Source organism: Perognathus longimembris, chromosome 13 (assembly GCF_023159225.1).
Source record: "Perognathus longimembris pacificus isolate PPM17 chromosome 13, ASM2315922v1, whole genome shotgun sequence".
NCBI lineage: Eukaryota > Metazoa > Chordata > Mammalia > Rodentia > Heteromyidae > Perognathus > Perognathus longimembris.
Window position 1 is genome coordinate 30,135,321 of NC_063173.1, and position 23,473 is coordinate 30,158,793.

The 23,473-nt window shown below is 34.6% G+C and overlaps 1 protein-coding gene across 1 annotated transcript in view; it reads left to right on the forward strand.

Moving 5' to 3' along the window:
* Luzp2 (leucine zipper protein 2) overlaps positions 1-23,473 on the forward strand; it is a 344,929-nt gene that overhangs the window by 139,057 nt on the left and 182,399 nt on the right. Inside the window, exons 2-4 of the mRNA XM_048360954.1 lie at positions 10,529-10,646; positions 14,094-14,164; positions 22,082-22,163. Coding sequence (XP_048216911.1) covers positions 10,529-10,646; positions 14,094-14,164; positions 22,082-22,163 — 271 coding nt within the window. The remainder of the gene's footprint in view (positions 1-10,528; positions 10,647-14,093; positions 14,165-22,081; positions 22,164-23,473) is intronic.

Below are 23,473 nucleotides of genomic sequence, written 5' to 3' on the forward strand. Positions count from 1 at the left end.
AAAGTGGGTATGAAATGCTCACAACTAGGAAATCTATATATAAGACAGATAGAAAAGAGCTTTACCATAATCAAAGAACTGGGTACAGTGGTTTAAGAAGATCTGAAATCTGGGGCTTAGTTTTAATATCTACTAATACTGGTTTTTCCTTTGTTTATTTCCTGGGGCATATTGCTTCTAGTAATAATGACACTAACAACAATGATAATTATAAATATGGCTGTTGATGATGATTGAGAAAGTAAAATGGGTGACGCAGGTAAGATCTGAATTGCCAGGGTCTCAAAGCAGAGTTAGAGATATAAGTTGACCTACTGAATTATATCACATGCAGTCTACCAGGTGGAATATAACTCACTGCCACCACCCTTCTACCACCATTCACCTTGACAAAGCATCTTCTATGGTGCCTGCCTAGACCATTGAAAGGTTTCATTTACAACATGGAGAATTAATCTGTTCAAGCCTACTGAGGTTCATAATCTGCAATGGACTTCCACGTATTTCAAAAGAAAATGTCAACTCACAAAGTGACTATTCAACTTTCCAGCAATGACAAATATGTACTCATGATGTTAAGAATTAAAAATAAATAAGTAAATTTGTCTTAAAGCAATGGACAGCCCATTAAAAAAGTACTGACAGCCTAAGCAAGGTTTTAACCTCCCTCATAAGGTTATCTCTTTCTGGGTAAGACCAATTGTAAGGTCAGAGGAAATATTTTTATTGTTGGCTAGGTGGTGAATTGAAGTTGTTTTCACAGATAATAGAATAGTTCTATTCTAATACATGGAAAGTTAACAGGATCTTGGTGGCTATTTTATTGTCTATATTGTCTAATTTTACAAAGAAGCAGAGGCGGGAGATATGTTTGGCCAGATTGTGGTAGTATAAAAATTTGGATTTAACATTTATTTTCAATGCAGGGAAGCTGTTAATTATCTTTTTTAATAGCAATATTAGCAGGTGGGAGTTCATGAATTTAAAAATACATATTAAACCTCCTTCTTATTCCTGAGAAGAGGAAAAGTCAGTAACTCTCTGCTTTATTTAGTAACATTAAGTTCTCTCTGAGGTCTCTCTCTGCTGGAGATAGGAAGGTTCCTCCAAAAAGCTTCCACCAAATAGCACATGCTGCCTTTCTATGTCTCCTCTGCATGCTGCTTATTCTAACTTCTCTAACATCCTCTCTATACTGCTTCCAGATTTAAGAGTAGATCCATTTCCTTCTAATGTGGAATTAACACAGATAGGATCCTGGAAACCATGAATAATGAGGGTGTAACACCTTGTACAATTTTATGAAGTCTCATTTCCTAAATTACTGGCCTTTATCTATTTACCAAATAATTTTCCTCTCCTGTCTCTTCCTTTCCCTTTTCTCCTCCACGCACCTAGATTACTATTTGTTTGCATCACTCTTCTTTCTCTAGATATCATACATAAATAAGCCTGTATATATTTTAATTCTGTGTTCTCAAACTTGTGTTTATATATCTAATTAGTTAAGCAAATCCTTTCTGTTCAAAAAGAATAAAAGACACAGAGGAAACAAGAGGGACAGAGAGACAGAGACAGAATCAGAGATAGACAGAAGCAGATAAGGAATTAAATAAACTCTGAAACTGACTTAATATTCTTCTTGCACACTTACTGTTTTTATAAAAACATTCATAATAATCCTTCCATAAAAGTGATAATATCTCCAATTTTCCACCATGAAATGAAGTTTCTGATGTTAATTATGCAGCCAAAAATACAGAGCTAAGAAGTGCAGAGCCTACATTCTGTGAAACCAGAGCTGTCAGAGCTTATGCTTATTAAGAGGAGGGGTGTATGTGTTTATGTAATGTCTTAAGACAAAGCCAAATGTATCATGCAAGTCTGTCGATTTTGATGAAATAAAATGGCACACACGAAGAGAACAATGATTGTCAGGGCTGTCAAATGAGAATGGTCTATTTTTTGTCAAGGTGATGTACATAAGGGTTTCAGTTACATGCATAAGGTAATGAGTACATTTCTTCTCAAACTTGTTACATCCTCCCTCAATTTTCTCCCACATTCTCTCCTTCCTTATCCTTCCCTCCAGTTCTACAGTTAGTTTACTACATATTGTTTTTAAATGTTGTTATGGCATTGGTTCAAATTTTACCCTTTTTCTCACCATTTTGATGTTCCCCTTCCCTTTCCATATGTCTAAGATGGTCCTAGAAGATGATCACAGTAGCTAAATAGCTATGTACATGTGATTGCATAAGATGTTGTTAAGCAAAATGAACTCCAAGATATGGAAACAAGATGTTAATCTTTGGTATTGTTATTTTTAAGTTAGTATTTGAAATTATTTCTTTTTTCTCCCATTTACCTTCTCTATGGTTTAGTCCTGGGTATTATATATATGTTTGTCTGAGAAATTCTTTTTTTTTTTCTTGAGAGGACATCAGTGTTTCCTAAAGAAACAAAGCCAACGGTATGTAAAACAGTTAAAATGGACATTGTTTCCTGTCCACAAGCAGCCATGCCGGGAGGTTAGTGTGGTTTCAGTTCCTGTTGGTAGATTCCAACTGCTGTTGATCACATGTCTTAAGGAAATATATTATAAAGGCACCACACTCATACAGACCCATTTCCTATAGGTACAAAAATTACCTGGAGCTTCTGAGTTCCTCCTTACCACAAGCAATTCTGATTCAGTAGTACTAAATTAGATTCAAGAATTTGCATTTCTACACCAGTCTTAGTAAATGATGAATCTTCTGGAATTCACAAAACATGATAAATGACACGGCACCAGACATTTTGCAGTCATTAGAATGAGTTCAGATGTAATTACCAGAAAGTCTGACAGAAATGTAAAAGTAAAATCGTTTAATAACCCTTCATAACAAAAGTCATTGTGTCAGGATTTTAGATTTGGTTGAGCAGAACAGATGTGCCATTACGTACCAACACTGTTTCCATACTTACACATCACTGTAATCTGCCTTCTCATAGGTCTTAAGGATTCATATGTCATAATATCAAGATAATTATCACTTCCCTACAGAAGGGAAGAGGTAAATGAAACAAAATATCCAAGGGAATATAATATCACATAATATATTATAATTAATATATATGACCTAGGAAATGTCTTCATATCTCTATTTGGCTTTGTGACATGGCATGACTCAAATGAGTATATAACATTTGTGACTTTGTGGGCATGTTCTATTAGATAGAGAGTAGAAAGAATTGGCTAATTGTTAAGCAATCTAATATATCTCAGATCCTGAAAGGATGGGAAAATGGGTGTACACATCTTTTTCAAAAAAATAATAGAGTAAGGCATGGAATTATTTAAAATTCAGAATGAGAATGGAAGAGTAGCTACTTTGATTGAAATATTGAGTTCCCTGTTTAACCATGCTGTCTTCTACGTATTCTGACTTAGCAATAGTGCAAAAGACATACTCAATTAAAGAACATTCTAGCTCAATTGTTTTTATTATTTAATTTTATTTTTATTGTCAGTGATATACAAAGGGGTTATAGTTCCATATGTATGTTAGTGAGTATATTTCTTGTCAAACTTGTTACCTTCTCCCACATTTTTCTCCCACCTTACCCCCCTCCCCAATTCTCCCATTTGAGTCCTACAGATGATTTACAACATAATATCTTTGCTGTTGTGGTGGTTCACCTTTTAGAATTTGTCTCACTATTTTGATGTTTCCCTTACATTCCTTAATTCAGATAAATATATATGCAATACCCAGGGTACCAAAATAAAATACAGTGACTACAGGGGCTAAATTATAAGGAAGAAAAGCACAAGATGTGATTTCACATACTATATTGAAAAATAACAACACTAATAAACCAGTTATTTCCATAACTTGGAGCAGTTAGCATCATCTTATGTGGTCATATATACACAGCTATTGAGATACTGTGATCATCTGTTAGGGATATCATAGGCATTACTAATTAATATCAGTGAAGGAAACTATAGAGTTTATGTTTCTTTGGGTCTGGCTCACTTCAATTAGTGTGATTGGGCTTTTCCCAAGTCTTGCCATTTCTTTACAGAAGGGGCAATACCATTCTTTCTGACAGAAGCATAGAATTCCATTGTGTTTATATACAAAGATTTTTTTTTTGTTGTTCATTCATCTACTGAGAGGCATCTGGGTTGGTTCCATATTTTAGCTACAGTAAATAGTGCTGCAGTGAACATGGTCGTGCTGGTAGCTTTAGTATGGTCTTGCTTGTCATACTTTGGTTACTGGGTCAGGGAGGAGCTACCTCAAATTTTGTATGCTATTTTTTCCTTTGCATAGTGATTTGCAATGTGACCCTGGAAGTATGGGGAGAAAATCCCCATGCAGTCCATTGCATAAAGGGTAAACAGCCAATACTTCTGCAGCTACTTATCTGCTAAATGATGCTGTTTCAGGAGTTGATTGTGTAAAACTTATTTTGAGCTCAGGATGTTTCAATATACTGAGTTTGAGGAGCTATAAACCCATTTAAATTCTTTGGGAAACTGTTTTGAATGTGTGAAAGGGAATTTGCAATGAAGCTAGAGTGAAAGACTAGCATTCATTTTGGCTGTTGTATCTACATTTTTGTGATTATTTACATGATCATATTCAGCACATTGTTATGAATTATTCTTCAACTTATGTTACAATTCAGGTATTGTATTCATATTTTTGATGAATCATTAAAAGAACTCTTTCTAGGTATAATATTCTTTAGTAATGGCACTGAAATAAATGGTAAATATATTTTTTATTGCTCATAACTTTTCTCACAAAGAGTTGTACATACATCTTTAAATCTTTCTTTCATTTCTTTCTTTCTTTCTTTCTTTCTTTCTTTCTTTTTCTTTCTTTCTCTCTCTCTCTTTCTTTCTTTCTTTCTTTCTTTCCTTCTTTTGCAGATGTCACCATGCTAATTTTTATGAACCTCGAATGTATTTTGAGGAAGTAACTAAGAATTGTAGAGAGACTTTAGTCATATAATTATTTCTGCTCACCAGGAGTGCATTTATGGAGAGAAACTTATAGCTTACAAAGTACTGTGGTGTTTGCTTCTCTTAGCTGCTGGTTATCTTCAGAACATGAAAAGTTTAATAGGAACCAGGATTCAATCATCTTATTACAAGCCCCTCTTTTGGGAAGTAAAAGAAATGCACTCACCCTCCAGTGAGGGCATCTTTTTCCATCCAGTTAAATGATTGTCATTTGCTGGAACCAGACCCACTTAACTTTTTAATAGTCCCTGTCAGTGTCTTTTTGGAAGTAAAGTGAGCATCAGTGGAATGAAATTACTGAACCACTGGAAAGTGTTGAAAGGTGGTGATTTTATTATTTGAAAGATGTTTTTGGAGTTATACCCCGTGTAGAATCAGATGTCATGCAGGTCTTGTAGCTTATTTCCCCTTGTTTTAGAACCTTCTCTCTGACGGGATGTAATTTTCACAAGGGCAAGGTCTGAAACTACTAAGTATCACAGGCTTCTTCAATCAATATAACTTCTGCCAGTTGCTCGGAGAAGATTCATTTCATGTACCAAACAGAATGCAAAGCTACTAGAAAAATGTGTTTCTGTATAGATATATGAAGTTAATGAAAACCTTAGCCATCGACTGTGTATCTACAAGGTTACTATTCTCTGCAATTAATGATCTCACATCCCATGCCAACGCCATAGCAAGGCTTTCTGAATTTATTTAAAATACTTTTTAAAAAGTAGTCACACATTAAACTTTTATGAATTTCTTTTTGCTTTGTCTTTTTTTTCTTGTATCCTGTTTGAACTCAGACTAACATATAACATGGCGGCTCAGCTCTCACTACACTAAATTTACTAGATACATATGTGAACATAAAAATCAATTATGCACTAATTCCCCTCTTAAATATATACCTTTCATGAGTGTTTGTCAATGTAAGTGTGTGTGTGTTTGTGTGTATATGTGTGTGTGTTTCAGCCATTTGATTATATGGAATCATCATTAAGACACTGTTAACACAAGTGGAAAACTGGAAAAAAAAATCACGAGAATTTTCTTATTAACACTGGATAGAAGGATTCCACTATAATAAAAATTATTCTCCTATATATGTAGCAATAAAATTTATACTCTTTGGCCATAAATTGACAGAATAAATACTATTTTTAAAAACTATAATTCAAAGGAAGTCATTCAATAACTGCCTAAGCCTAAGTTCCAAGTATAAGTGGACAGTTCTAAAGTGTTGACAGTATGTTTTTATATTTGGGTTTAGAAATGAAGATGATAAATGAGAGACGTCTAAGGAAAAATATGTTATTAGTATTCCTTTTCTTCAGTTTCTAATTTGTGTAATTTCCAATGCTTTAGAAAATGTGTAATTGAGATTGTAATTTACTTTCTGCATGAATCCCACATGAGTAAAAACTCATATTGTTTTTTAAATGGCCATAAAAATTCAGCAAACACTGGGTGCAATGAAGCAGCTTAAGTAACAAGGTGTAATGTTTTCTTTTGTTTGTTCTATTTAACATTGTTTATGAGACTGTCCCAGTAAAATAGATAGATAGATACAAACATGCATACATACTGATATTTTTCATATAAGGCCTCAATCTGAAACCTCCACATACCCCCACCCAAAGCAATTGAAATGCTAGTTATGTGCCACCATCCCTGGCTTATTTTTCAAATATGGACAGGCTAATTCTTTCCCGAGGTCTTAAGCAATGATTCTCCTGCCTCTGTCTCCCTATTAGCCCTGAGTCACCCTCCTCAGCCAAACAAAATGTTACTTTTATGTTTCAAAGGAATACTGTTTTCTACTTACCAAACCCAAAGAATTAACTGAGTAGCTATAGCAACTTAGGAGGTCCATAAAGATCAAAACATAGACATAATAGCTTCAAAAATTAGCAATGTCAACTGTGCAATTAAATGGCAAAATCTATTTGAAATAACAGTAGCAAGTTTAACAGCAAGTGAAGAATAACTCTATGTAGTAACTCTAATTCATTTGTGAGTCATAAAACCTATTGATATAATATATGAAACAATCTATGTCTCTAAATGTGAAGGTTTATAATTGTTATCTACTTCATTAAATATAAGTATAATGTGAGTGCAATTACAATTAAATTCCTTACAATTCAATCATTTTAATCATTATACCAGGAAATAACATGTGGACAGACACTGTCTTCTATAAATCAGAAAATATGTTTTAAAAGTATTCAATATAAAATGAGTTGAATATCCCTCTGTCATTCACTTTATTCAACTTGCTCACACTCACTGGTTATCTTCCCACAAGTAGTCTCACTTTACAATTATGTAATATTACTATTCTATGAGTTTTTAATTTCACATGAGCAAAAACATTCAATACTGATATTTCTGAACTTTATTCATCTTTCTTTTTTTTTTTTTTTTTTTTTTTTTTTTTTTTTGGCCAGTCCTGGGCCTTGGACTCAGGGCCTGAGCACTGTCCCTGGCTTCTTCCCGCTCAAGGCTAGTACTCTGCTACTTGAGCCACAGCGCCGCTTCTGGCCGTTTTTATGTATATGTGGTGCTGGGGAATCGAACCTAGGGCCTCGTGTATCCGAGGCAGGCACTCTTGCCACTAGGCTATATCCCCAGCCCCATCTTTCTTAATATGATGACCTCCAGTCCCACAAATGACCTAATTTTATTATTCTTTATGCAGCAACTGGTGACACTCTGGGGCCTCGAGTTAAAATCTAGCAGTCTTTTTATATCATGAAACAAACAACTCTTAAGCAATCTGGGGAAACTTCCACACAGTCATATATATGTTTGATTAACAATACATCACACTAAGCAAGCAGAGGGAAATAGGCTAATCTTATCTATAGTTAACTTTGTTAGCAGAGGGCCATAGTTAACTCTGTTAGCAGAGGGCTATAGTTAAACTTTGTTATCAGAAGGCTAAGCCACATTTCTAAAGTTAAACTTCAATCTCTGTTTATATGTAACTCATACATCCTCTGTTTGAGACATTCAGCAGTTTTTCTCAAAAAATGTTTGTGCAGGCTTTCTGTGTAACCTCCTGATTTAGGGGAGAATAAGCTTAGATTTTTAAGATGGAGTCACTTAGGTCTTTTCACCACATGAACCACAAAATCACTTCTGTTTTTCTGGTGGTTAATTAGAGATTCAAGTCTGCGGACTTTCCTGCCCCACCTGGCATTGAACCATGATCCTCATATCTCAGCCTGAAGAGTACTTTGGTTCACAGGCATGAGCCACTGGTGCCCTGCCTCCTGTGTGTTATTTCGCAATGCAGGGAAAGACCATGAGTTCTCTAGGCTGATGGGATAAATTACTTTCCAGACAGGAGTAGTAGTGGGGAGTAATTCACTGTCCTTGTAACTCTACTTTTTTTACACTGGAGAAAAGGATTACTACTAGGATTATTGTTGCAGTTGTTCTGACGTTTCAATGAGTTCTTACTTATAATAACATGTTGTGTGTAATATGTTGTCAGTTCAAATTATCCACCAATTTGATTAATTATTGTCATGATAATTTAGAGATGAGATTACTGTATGGGAAAAAAATAGGTACTTGAATTAACATTGAAATGAAATGAAGATATGACTAGACTCTCGTGACACAAATAACTTTTTGTTGGTCTTTTGGTCCCGGTCCTGGGCTTGAATTCAAGACCTTGGTGCTGTCTGTGGGCATTCTTTTCTCAAGATCAGCATTCTGTAACTTAAGCCACAGCTCTATTTTCAACTGATTTGTAGAGAAGAGTTTTATAGAATTTCTTGCCTGGGGTTGAGTCAAACCACGGATGTCAGATCTCAAATTGCTAAGTAGCTAAGATTATAGATGTGAGCACAGGCACCTGGCTTTTTTTTTTTTTTTAATGTCTCCTTAGAGCAAATCTCATAAGCTGTGTAAACCACTATAGATCATAGCATAGGTTGTTCCAATGTCCAATAAATAAAAAGAATGTGAAAGGGATGGAAATATGGCTTAGTGGTACAGTGCTTGCCTAGCAGGCACAGAAATCCTGGATTTGATTCCTCAGCACCACATAAACAGTAAAAGCTGGGAGTGGCACTATGGCTCAAGAGTTAGAGTCCTCACCTTGAGCAAAAAGAAGCCAAGGACAGTGCTCAGGCCCTGAGTCCTGAGCCACAGGACTGGAAAAAAAATAAAAATGGGAAAATGGTTAGCAACATTTAGCAAATAAGTAGTGAAGGTTGTAATACAAATTACCTGTATATAGGACACATTTATTCATGATTTCTAAAGGCTCTGGTGAACCCAGTTATTTTATAATTCTTCAGAATGACTCTAAAATTCACCAAATACCTCAATAATTTATATGCTGTATTTTTAATACCCTAGTTATTGTGGGTGCAAACTTTTATGCAAATTACTTCATTTCACACATAAAAATATGATGAAGTCAGCCCTATATTTTAAGGCCAAATAATGTAAAGCCCAAAGAGTTTGAGCCAGCGTGCTCAATGTTTAAAATTGAACTTAACCCAACATCTACCAAAACATTTGTCTTTTTAGGGCCTTGTAGCTCAGTGAAGAGAGCTGTGCATTAATTTTATGTGTCATACTTTGCTATTATTAACCAACTGTCTCCCATACTTCTCATAACAAAAATGAACAAAGGAATTCTCTTAAGAGATATCTAATTGATTTTATTTCTAAGATTTTTTGAAATAAATCAAAATTTTCCTATTCTTACTCCTTCAGTCCTTGTTAAGTCATCATAATCTTTTCCTTGAACCAGAAAGATGGTAAAGTTTATTAATTAGTACCAATACCTCCCTTTCTTTTTATTTCTTTTTATTATCATTATTTTAAATTTAATTTTATTGTCAAGGTGATGTACAGAGGGATTATAGTTACATAGGTAAAATGGTGAGTACATTTTTTGTCAATCACTGTTAACCACTTCCCTTGTTTTCTTTTTTATTATCTTTTAATAGTTGTACAAAGGAGTTGCCATTTAACAAAGCAGGTTATGCATACAATGTATCTTGATCGGTGCCACCCCTTCTAACATTCTTACCCCTCTGACCCACCTCCCCTACTCTGCTTAACTCCCTGGGATAGACAATGAATTATGGACAGAATTTAACCTTCCTCCTCTTGACACATCTACCTACACCTTTCCCTTGGCCTCACTCTCCTCTTGTTAATATCTATTTTCCGGTGCTTATTTTATTGGTCATTGTCTTTTGTATTTCTAAGACAAACCATTATCTGATAATATGTTATCTATTAATTGTATAGCATTTGTGTAATACTGCATTGTTATCTCTTTTCTGCATAGTTCACATGGAAAATCAAAATGATTGTAATTACCCTGGATTTTCACTTTATGCCCTTTTATGTGAAAAGAAAACCAAAACAGCCTAGCAATGATATTTTCAGTCTACATGTTACTGAAAACTTGAGTGTTATTGATTGTGACTGAGGCCAAGTAGAAAACTTTTTGGAGTCTCATGCCTTTTCTTTCTGTGTTAGACAGGACTATGAAGAACTTGAAAAGCAGCTAAAAGAAGTCTTTAAGGAGAGAAGCTCTATTCTGCGTCAGCTAACAAAAACATCAAGGGAACTTGATGGAATTAAAGTGAACCTTCAGGTGAGATAAAAACTTAATTTTCACAGGGGAAAAGAATGAGCATTCATTCACCTGATCTCCCTCAACAAATTAGTATACATTTTAAATAGCATTGAAGGGTTTCTGGGCTTGATCAGGCTAGTTACTATTAACTACTATGTGACCATTGAAGTGAGATGTGATTTGAAATTCTGTCTATGGATCTTTCTTTGCTAATACATAAAGGAGTCAACTAGGTTTGTGGTAAAGCTACCAATTCCTCATACTTCTCCCATCCATTTGACCCTGTGTTTTTATATTACAAAATGATAAGATGTAATTAGGCCAAGAGAAGAATGAATATAAGAATGACATTTAGAAGAGGATTTTAAATCCTTGGTAGGATAGTTTTGAAGATTCCATAATAAATGACATTACTGTGAGAGAGATTTGCCTCAAAAAGAAGATAGACCAACGTAAAAATGTGTTCATATAGAGAAATATGAATAAAAAACTGCAAATCAATATTTATTTCAGATAAGAAATGTTGCTGATACTTTTTATTGCCATGACAGTGATATGGTGAGGATGATGATGATAATGCTATCAGCAAACACTAAAAGACTTGTTTAATTTGGTAAAAATTTTGTTTTTTTAATTTTCTGAGAATTGTGCTTCAGTTTTAGTCTAATTTTATGGGTCAAAATATAGAGTTACAGAATTGCTTAGAAAGTAAGAGCCCAAATATTTGGAGACAGAGCTGGTATTTGAATTGATGCTCATTTCTGAAGTTGTATGACACCTACAGAGGATGGAAATGAGAGGAAAACAACCTTCCACATCCCAGTAGTACTCAATAAAAAGTGGCGGCAAAACAGATTTTGGTAGTGTGCAATGAGCATTAAGCAAACAATGCCCAGGATTAATGGGGGTAAAAATTGGGAATTATATCGAAACGAATGAGATGCATCTTAGTAAGTGGAAATCCATCAAGTGAATAAAACTTGAAACAGTGTTCAAGCTATGAGCATACTCTCAGAAACATGAACACCTGGCCACTTGATAACACTGCAAGCACAGAGTGAAGTGCCTAGAAACAGTTAATTTTCAAAATATTTCAGGACACTTAGTCTCTACATCAATTGTCTGAGTCAAGAAATCAAATTCTAAGATAGCAAACAGCCTAATAAAATACATAATTTCTTAGAGTCACAATGTTTGAAAAGGTAACAATCCTACTTTTAAATAAACAGTTTCAAAATGCTTTTATTTAGTGTGAGACATTTTATGAGGTTTCACGTTTTTCTCATTAAATCTTCCTAAGCAGACTTGAAAAGAAAAGGAACAAATTCCACTCGTCATAAAATAAGGGAGGAACATGCTGACATAAAAAAAGTACATAAAGTCACACCTATAGTGAATGGTGAGCCCAGGCTCCCTATTTACAGTGACAGGCAACACAGTACATTTTATTTTTACAATGAAGTCTAAAAGAAAAACATTGAAAATTCAATTTCAAGTTCCAAATTGTGTTCATTCTTGTAACTGTATCACATAAAAGGACCATAACTAATAGTTTGGATAATTAAATAGTATTAACTTTTGACATCATTAAAGAAACCAAGATTACTTTCAAAGGATTATAGTGGTTTCCCTGAACATTGCTGAAGAAGTGATATCCAAGCATATTCCAGCTCTTACTGATCCTATCTACATAGATTTATACCTTCCATTTTCTCACCTAGTTTTGTCCCTCCGTAGTATATGTGTGTATATTTGTATGTGTGTGTGTATGTGTCTGTCTGCTTTTCTAAATGTACACATGGTGCACTTGTGTATACAAAAATATGTGAGTATTTTTGTGTCTACACATGCATGCATACATGTATAAATGTCTGTGTAGGCATGTGTTTTTGTGGGTGCTTGAACATGTATTTGTGGGTGCGTGAATATATACATATATATACACATATATATGTATATGTATATATGATTGTGTGTGGGCTTCTGGGGGATGAACCCAGGACAACCCTCACTGTGTATGCCTTCTACCTGTGAGATACACCTTCAGATTCCTGAATTGTTTTTTTCAGGCATTGTTTTATTGTTATGAAGGCTATGTACAGAGGGGTTACAGATACATAAAATTTCTTTAATTCATCAGTCTCATTTTAATCTAATTTCTTCAAAAATAGCCAGATTATGGAAGATTGTAATTAAGTGAATAAACATTTCCTCACACATTTTTTCTAGTGTTTTCACATATCTGTCATCTCCATTGAGTTGTTAATCAATCAGTGACTGAAAGAAACTCTGTATTTCCTCTATCGTTTGCAGCTGAAGAAGTTAAAGGGCTGAGTTCATAACCTACCCCAGTTCATATGACCATGATACACTCTTATCTGCAATTCTTCGGAATGATGATCTTTACCTCCATTTAAATTCCTAATCCTTTATTCTTTGTATTTTACGTGAAGCTATTTATTACAAACAAACAGAATGCTATTTATTGGCTGCTTCCTGATTAGAAACTCAGCCTGTCCTGTAGGGAGGCACATCGCCATAGTGATTCTTATCACAATATATTTAAATTGTCTCTTTTAGTATGAAATTGAAATACCTGTGGAGGTGGGCACCATGTTGTGTTAAACAGATCTTTGCTGGATTTACAATATGAATAAATAAATAACTAAGTATAGCATTTACTATTTCTCTCTCTTTTTTTCCTTTTTGTTTTAATCCTCTCACTGCTTTTTGGCAAACAATATTATCACTTTGCCTTTATAACATTTAGGGGATATCAAGAGTGACAAATTACTCAATTAAATAATAGATCCCGTATGGATGAACAAATCATTAAAGGCAGTTTAATATGACAGATTATTTTACAGAGAAGGCTCTTGGGTCTTCTCTACTTTTGTTGAATCCTGAAATAGTAAAACACTCTTTTCTTAATACCCTATCCACAGAAAACACTCCAAATTTTCCATAGCCCTATGTTTACTTGTGTCTTTATGCATTAATCATAAATAAGAAGTAGACAAGACCCGACATGCATGTGCCTTTTGACTGCTTTCATCTTTAATTGTGTTATTTACTGACTTACATAAAGAAGCTTTTTATTTCTGCTTGTTTTTGTGTAAAGTAAGCCAGAGATAGTTCAACATGCCTACAGAGTACACAGCAAAACTTCAAAGAAAATGGAGAAAATATTTTTATATCCACATATAAAGACTCCTACATATTTGGAGAATATTTCTCCTCCATCAAACCTCTAAAAGCAAAACTCAGCTTAGTCTCTGCCACTTACTTTGTAGAATGTATGACAGTGTAGGGTCAAATCAGAATCCTGAGCATCACCAAGGACTCACTACCACATTGTTGGCCTGGGGCACAAATGCAGTCACATCTATATTAGATAGCTAAAAGTAAAATGAAACACATTTAAAAAAAATTAAATAACATTTCCTTTTCTTCTTCTTTTGTCAGTCTTTAAAAAACGATGAACAGTCTGCTAAAACTGATGTTCAGAAGCTTCTGGAATTAGGCCAGAAACAAAGGTAATGCTTGTATTTTTATCTCAGATTTTTCTTGCAATGGTGTCAAACTATATCTTGGAAATTTATTAAAAATTCATTCATATGAAATGCATGATCTTATTCATCTTCGTCCTTATACTTGGATGGTTATGAGATCCATCTTGAGAATCATATTTTAATGCAAATTATATAAGCAGATTTGGGTTGCGCTTTGAGAGTCCACATTTCTATCCAACTCTTTGCTTGATGATCTTTGTGAACACAGTAGATTGTTCAAGAACTGTCTCTCTAATGCACACAGGACAGATGGCAGAGCTCTAATTGAATTTTTTTTGAAAAGGGACAAAATTGATCTTTGTGATAAGGAATGACAATTGATACCTCATTTGTAATAATTAGTATATGTCTGAGAAGAGGATCACAGTAGCTCAATAGCTATGTACACGTGAACATATAAGATGATGCTAAGTGAAATGTGCTCCAAGGTACTGAGAAACAAGAGGTCTTTCTTTGTTGTTTTATTTAATGTTCTGGGTGAAGTTTTTTCTTTTTTTCTTTCTTTTTTCCCCTTTGGGTTAGCCTATTGTCACTGTATTTGATTTTGGTACCCTGTCTTGTATATATTTATTTCTGAATTGGAGAAGGGAAAGGGAATAACAAAATGGTGAGACAAATGACAAAGGGTGAACCAATGTAACAGCGATACTCACAAGAAAAGTATGATGGAAATGAACTTTACAACTTTCCATTAATAATAAAACTAAATTTAAAAAAGGAAATGGACAGTGCCATTAATAGTACAACTAGACAGATTATCCATTGAAGCAGTTATTGTGTTTTATGTTTTAATGCCACATAATTTTGAAATTGATTTTCAAACAGATAGTTCATTATATTAAGGGAGAATAAGCTAATACTAGTATTTTACTAAAATTTTTGTAAAATCCATATTTTCTTATTCTGTTCTTGCAGCTATCTTGGAAGTTGATGTTATTATTCCTATTTTATAGAAAAATTATTGTTCAAGTTATTAAAGTGAATTGCTGAGAGTACATTGGAATTTTCATTTTACTCCTATTGTCTTTCTCAGCTACCACAGGTTTTGATTTGGCTTATTGTTCAAAAGGCAAAAAGTCTGTTTTAATTTTTGAAGTGGGGGTTCACTACAATGAAACGCGGGTTCCCCCACAATGGAGGGGATTCCTGGTTCCCTCAAGAGTCCACCAGATAGTCTCCAGCTACAAGATGATAAAAAGATGGATTTATTGGGGAAGTAAAAAGTGAACAAAAAGCGAACTGACCGGCCTTGGTCGCAGCCCAGACTCGAGAGCTGGAACCACGCACACGTGTGGCCTTCCAGCCTGGTTATAAGGGAAACATCACAGTCAAACTTGCCACACGCAAGTGGCCAGTGAGGATACAGCACTTACAGAGCATGCTAGGCTGCACGCAGGTGGCCAATAGAGTTACAGTCTGTCTCATAGTATCTGTTTGGACCAACCTATCATTCTAGTTAGAATTGGCGCATGGATTTGACATCAGGTGGATACATCCACTCATGGGAGGGCACATGGATTTGATGTCAGGTGGATAAGCCTACTCATGGGAGGATACAGATTCCCTTGAAATTCCGGGGCCTCAGGTGGTCAATTTACATAACTTATAATAATAAAGGGAGCTTCCCTGGATAGGGTGGGGGAGATCTTAGTGAAGATGGATTTGGCTTCTTCTCTAATCTGAGCTGGAGTCAATCTGGTGCCCCTCCACAGTCAATGATGGTGCTGGCCAGATATAACCTCCCTATTACAATTTTGTTTAAAAAGTGTCATGTGGAGAAATTCTAAGCCCCTTGTTAACCACTGACCTTTTCTCATGATCTTCTCTAAAAATGCCACTGATACAGGCAATGCAATTGAACCCATCACATGATATACATATGTTTGTGACTTATTGAAGCAGTGATGGAGAATTAATGGCATTTCAAAAGTAAATAATTGAATAATATTCATCCATGTAAAGAAAGAAATGTGGTCATTTGTTTGTATGAACCTGAACGAAATAATTCAGGCACAAATATATATTCCTGATCTGATTTATACATAGAAAGTAAAAATAGTAATGTATAGAAGTGAAATTTAATAGTTGTTAAAAGACTGGGATGGAGAAGATGGGGAGAGAATGGAAGAATTTGGTCAAACATTACAAGGCTTTATCTAAATAAAAGGTTAAGTTTGGAATATACAGCATTGTAAAATAGCTTAACAAATTTCTGAAATAAACTGTAAATGAAGGGGAAAAAGGCATTGGTTAAAACAGAATGATAATAATGAGTCAGATCTGCTCAACATGCCAAGATAAAGGATCCATCCATGTTCAAATCCAGCTTGGAGAAACATTAATAAGATTTCATTGTTAATTAGCCAAAATAATGCTGGACAGAAAGCATGGCTAAACTGGTTAAGTTCCAGCTGTACAATAGGCAAGCTGTGCTGAAATACAACACTAAAATATTAATTAAAAAAGAAAAAACCTGGATAGGAAAATAAACAAAAATCAGTTGCAAAAAATCATATTATCATATTAAATGAAGTAAGCCAGATGCAAAGGAACATAGGCTCCATGTTTGTTTGTTTTTCATCTCTAATAACAAGAAAATATCTAGGATAGTCCTAGCAGAGGATCACAATAATTTAATAGCCATGTACACATAGACACATGATGCTAATTGAAATGAACTTCGAGATATGGAAACAAGAACCAATATGTAAAAACGTGTGTGTGTGTGTGTGTGTGTGTGTGTGCGTGTGTATTCTTTGCAGTTTTTTTTTTCTTTTCCCCTCTATAGTTAATCCCCTGTTGTCTCTCTCTTTTTTTTTTATTTTGATACCCTTAGTCTATATAAGTTTATCTGATTTGGGCAATGGAAGGGGGAATCACAGAAATGATGAGACAAAGGACAAAGGGTGAATCAGTGTAACAGTGATACTCACTAGACACTATGTTGGAAATGAACTTTACAACTTGGGAGTTCAGGGGAGTCAGGGGTAAGGGAAAACAGAAAACTAGGAAGAGGGCAAGAGGAAGATGCTTACTAAGGAATTAAGAAGAGTTTTCAGCCAAGATCATCATATAAAGATAAGAATTGTGTTAGAATTTTATTTTTCAATAAATTCAGCCTTCCTGCACCACAAGAGGGTAACAATTAATGTATGATATTGTTAGGGAAAAACCTACTGCAACAGTTTGCTAATATTTTGTTCAATTATCTGTGCCTGTTCTTATGACATAAAAAACACTCTGAAAACCAACACAATTCTTATTAGCTTTATAGAGAATATTTAAATCATCTCACCATTTATATGTTTAGTTTCATGAACAAGTTACTAGATGTTGCGAGTAAGTCTTTTAATGAAAGGAATAAAATAAAACATTGTGACAATAAAATTTCAAAGCTTAATCCCAAATTATAAAAGTAGTTTAAAGCAAATACAATTTTGTGCACACAAAATCAGAATAAGAATTTCAATAAACTCTAATAAGAGGCAAATTTTCAAAAAAGGTTAATGGCATTTTGTATAGTAACTTTTGCTAATTAAGAATGGGAAGAGAGTCAGATGCTGGTATCTTAAACCTCTAATTCTAGCTAGTCGGGATGCTGAGAATTGAGGAAGGCAGGTCAAAGCCAATCCACTAAGAAAGTCTTAAAGATTTTTACCTACAACTAACTGCTAAAAAGCTGGATACAAAGCTGAGGCTCAAGTTCTAGACAGACTAAAGCAAATGTGCAGGGTTAAGCCCAGGCCCTGATTTCCAGTCACACAACTAATGCAAGAAAAAAGCAACACAAACAAAAAAGAAATGTAAAAGAAAAGAAAATCATGATTATATGATTTTGAAAGGGCTTATTAAAATATATGACTAAGAAGAGATCAAGTAAATTCTACAAAGTGATAATTTACAAAGATGATTTGATATTATACCATAATATCAAATTGTAATTATTTTGAAATTTTAAGTGTCTTCTATAAGGATGAAAAAGTGCAATGTGTTGTGTCTGTCTTGTACATGTATATTAGCTCTCCAGAGCTACACTTTCCTCACATCCTTTATTCTCAGATCCTTGCCATCTGAACTTTATGCACTGTTCTCCAGGCACCATCCTTCTATGTGATATTTATGCCAGCGTTCATTGTTCATAAGCTGAGGAGGCAATGAAAACAAAACTGCCACAAACAGAAGATCACGCTTGAACCATGTGGAAAATTTGAGAGGTTTTTGAGAGGCATGACCAGATTTTAAATAACTTGGAGTGTATGGGTTGGCCCTATATAGCTATGTGAATACAAACATCAGAGTGTACTTCTAACAAGACTAAGTGTGTATATAAGACAGGTAGGTAGGTATGTAGATATATAAGCAGAAAGAAAACATGAATTGACTGCATTTTCAGGATTATTTAGTAGTCTGGATAGTATTCATAAGAAATCACAATCTGATAGAGAGATATAAAACTATTCTGTCAAGACTAATTGGATATAACCAAAAATTTAACACTATGGGTTTTCAGGGTACCTGAAATGTCTAAGAAATTGTCTTGAGGAAACATGAATAAAGCATACTTTTTTCTAAGCTGGTTTGTGTGTGCTGATCTTAATGTAGTAGAAGTGTTCTATGAAAACTTAACAAATCCTGAGAGAGACCCAATCACCAGTTGTGAAATTGCTGAAATCTAAATCTGTAATGATTGAAATAGATGCTTCTGAATACTGATTTTTGCGAATATATTTATATTTACTATTTGGGATAGCAGAGGTATGGAATTCATGTTCTTTAAGATTTAGACAACATCACTAAAAATTAATCAACATTTAAACACGCTCATAAGTGATAGTGTCATCCGTCATTTAGAACTGAGATTAAGTTCAGTAGCAGGAAGGAACCTAAATTAGTCAGACACAATTTGGTGCAAAAACAAATTTGGGATTATCTTTTATACAGTTATAAGCTATGAGTCTATAAGGTGGAAATGTGGAGTTTCCTAAAGACCTAGACCACAGAACAGGTAAACAAAAAGATCTGGAAGGGATGGAGAGATTTACAAATGTAAGAGTCATACTTTCAGCCTGATAGCTTTCCTTTGCATGACAATGTGCAGAATATTCTACTTTATCTTTGTCTCTCTTTCTGTTTCTCTGTCTCTCTCTGTCTCTCTGTCTGTCTCTCTGTCTCTGTCTGTCTGTCTGTCTGTCTCTCTCTCTCTCTCTCCCTCTCTCTTCATGCCAGTTCTGGTCCATCCCTAAGCATTTTTTTTTGTAGTTGTTGTTCAAGGCTCATGTTGCATCATTTAAACTATAGTTCCACTTCCAGATTTTTGTGGTTAATTGAAGATCAGAGTCTCATGAACTTTCTTGCCTGGGGTGGCTTCTAACTGTGATCAGCAGATTCTAGACTCCTTAGTAGTTAGGATTACAGGTGTGAGCCACGGACACCTGGCTTGCTTTGTCATTTTACTAATAGATTTTGCTCTTTATTTTCTGGCTTGTCTCTTTTTTTTTTTTTTTTTTTTTTTGGCCAGTCCTGGGCCTTGGACTCTGGGCCTGAGCACTATCCCTGGCTTCTTTTTTGCTCAAGGCTAGCACTCTGCCACTTGAGCCACAGTGCCATTTCTGGCCATTTTCTGTATATGTGGTGCTGGGGAATCGAACCCAGGGCCTCATGTATACGAATCAGGCACTCTTGCCACTAGGCCATATCCCCAGCCCTTGTATTGTCTCTTGATGTTATTAAGAGGAATTACAACAAATAAATAACAATTGAATTGTTAAATATTTTATATGTATTATTGAAAACTAATAATTATTTAAAATATAATCATTTAGTGATATATTTAATTCTAAAATATTTAATTCAGAAAATTATAATCAGTGTAACATACTATTAAAACTTTTAATGAGAAACAAAATTTGATTTAAATCAATGATGTAGAAAATTAATTCCTTCCTTCCTTCCGCTTTCTTTTTCTTTCTCTCTTTCTTTTTCTCCTCCCTCCCTCCCTCCTTCCCTCTCTCCCTCCCTCCCTCCCTCCCTCCTCCTTTCCTTCTTTCCTTCCTTCCTTCCTTCCTTCCTTCCTTCCTTCCTTCCACTTTCTTTTTTTCTCTCTCAGAAGAGTTATTATATGACTTTGTGGAGTTTGAGCACACAAAGAGAGGACCTAAATCTATCACAGCATTATGCATTGTTTACTAAGTTTTATATATTGTTGTGGCTTGATGTGAATCTTATGAAGAGGCTGTGAACATTATAAATTTAATTTATACACATGCATACACACATATACAATGTAATCTTAAAGTCAAATATATTGTATATATCACTATATATTATACTCATTCATATTATATTATGTCATAGAATTACCCCAGTGTGCTTTTTCAAAAGTTTTGAAATTAATAGTGTAATCTGAGATTTAAACATTTATACTGGTATCCAGTCTGACTAATGAAATCAAGTAAGTCTATAAAGAAACCTGTAACTTAACATTCACTGAAGTCAAACCACAGTAAAAGACATTACTCAAGCAAGCATGACTCATCTAAGGACCAATGTGACTATAATTATATTAAAACTTATGGCGACTCATTTTGCTCTACTAATTAAAGTCCAAATTGATTGTGATAATCATTTATATATTTAAACTCTTGAACATTAAACTAATTCCTAAAGCTGAAAATCGGGAAGCATATTTGAAACCTGCTAGATATAAAAGCTGCTGTGTTTCTATTGTACATTATGGTCAAAAGTTGAATATAAAGTGCTGATGATTTGTTCACATAGTCTTATATTTGTTCAATAACTTTTCTGAACACTGTGCTCATTTTTTATTATGTCATCTAAAACTAATTGGAAGATCACAGTGCAATCTCATAACTGTGCCTTATTTATGGATGATGAAACTGGGTATACAGGAGTTTGTCCTTTGCTCAAGTAATCAGAGCTAGTGCTTTTTCAATTAATCATTAATTTTCAACTCCTTTAGATCAGTAAAACTAGAAAAGTTTCCTGTTTCAATATTGCTATTCCTTTAAGAGTTTGGTAGCCAAAGTGTGTACTTCACACACACACACACACACACACACACACACACACACACACACACACAGAACCATGTCTGCTATTGTATATTAGGTATTTCTATGTATAGCATATATTATTCAATATCAAGTATTCTATATTCAGTATTTCTGAATAGCTTATGTGATAAAAATCGGTGAACAGAAATATCATATTATTCTTATGTGAGGAAAGTTTATATCCCTATGAAGAATGAAAACATATGAATATATTTCTATTTTGAGAAAGGTGGCATTCTTTATATGCTAATGGGCTTCAGACACATTGTCTATACATGGTCTTGCATTTCCTATAGAACATATGTTTAATGAGGCAACTTTTAAGTTAGAAAATGTTTCTTTTTCTTTAAAAATTTCTAATGTCTCAGGAATTTCAAAGCATGTCTAAAGCACAATAGTATAGAATTAATCAATTAGGAGCACCACAAGAAAACATGATTTTTTTCTATCAGCAAGACTATTCAGACTTTTTCTAACCAGCATGTTCACTCACATTCTGCTGTCAGTGAAATTACCTTTTAAATTTGAATTAATGTATTGATTTTATTTAACACATTATGTAGCTCACAAATCACTCATACAGTGGAATTCTTATAAAACATAATAACAAGGCAATTTCCTTTAAGTATAACTGGATTTTATTATTTTCAGGGGAGAGAGAGGCATATCCTGTTTGTGTAAGTTTAGCTATATACAATTGTACTAAACTGTTTCTTAAATGTGGGTAGAGAACCAAACTTACTGTTGCAATGGATATAGGAAATAATTACATATTCTTTTTGCTGTCGTTTTTCTTTTTCTTTACTAGAGAAGAAATGAAATCCCTCCAGGAGGCACTGCAAAGTCAACTTAAAGAAACATTGGAAAAAGCTGAGAAACACCAGGCTACTGTAAGTGCATTGTTTTCTTTGTGCTATTATTTTGGACCTGGGAATCTTTTTTTTTTAGTCAACATGGATAATAAGTACAATAAGTATGGGCAATAAATAATAATATTAATAAGTAACTAATTATGAACAATGAGTAAAAATGAAAATACAATGAAATAAATTTCAGGTATGAAATCAGCCTAATACTTACTCGGTTATTACATATTCCAAGAAAGAAATAATGTCAAATTTGATTCTTAGGCATCGTCTAGTTCTCAATAGGTAGTTTACCAATAGGCAGAGTAAATAAAGGATGCTACCTCTCTAACCATCTTGGATTTTGAATGGTGCAATAAAATTGCATTGAAGTTGAAGTAAAGGGTTGGGAATATGGCCTAGTGGCAAGAGTGCTTGCTTCGCATACATGAAGCCCTGGGTTTGATTCCCCAGCACCACATACATAGAAAACAGCCAGAAGTGGTGCTGTGGCTCAAGAGATAGAGTGCTAGACTTGAGCAAAAAGAAGCCAGGGACAGTGCTCAGGCCCTGAGTCCACAGCCCAGGACTGGCAAAAAAAAAAAAAAAAAGTGAATTTGAAGTAAATGGGCCTCTACTGTTCTCTAAGTTACACTCATATATATTAGGGGCAACATTATACCATCTTTACTATTTAATAATTTCCATTTATTTTGCCAATCATATACACAGCACAAAGTGTAAGATTTGATCTTTCTCAAAATTATGCTTCCTTACCTGGTCTGTTTCAGTTCCTTCGATAAATATTCACCCAAATCAGAAATAAGGGTCTCCCAACACATTTCTATCCATAGATTTGTGCTCTATTTTTAGGTCTATCTTTGGTACAACTTTTAGGGATTGGTCTTTATATCTGTTTCTAGAATAGGAATCTGTTTAAAAATATACCTGGTTCCTAAAAGAAGTGAGACTCCACATAGGACAACAGATCTTGAGAATTCTACTATTGACAATGAAATCAATGTCATCTTGTATTGGGGTTTTTAGCCTCCCACACTCTCCTGACCTGCGGGAGAGATGGGAAAACACGCCCCAACTGGATGATCCAAGAAGAGGAAAGGGCAGACAAACTGCCCACACCCAGCCCCCCTTTCATCGGAGGACAGACAGTCGAGGAGCCAAGTCATTGCTAAGACTCTCTTTAATGGGGGAAAGGAGCCGCTCTTAAACTGGTCAGAGAGCAGCGGAAGGGGAGGGGTACTTGCACCTATGTAGGGGCTGTGAAGGGACGCCTGAGCTGTCTGTCAAGGGTGGAGAGCCGAGGGACCAACCCTAAGAGGCAGCGTAATTCTATG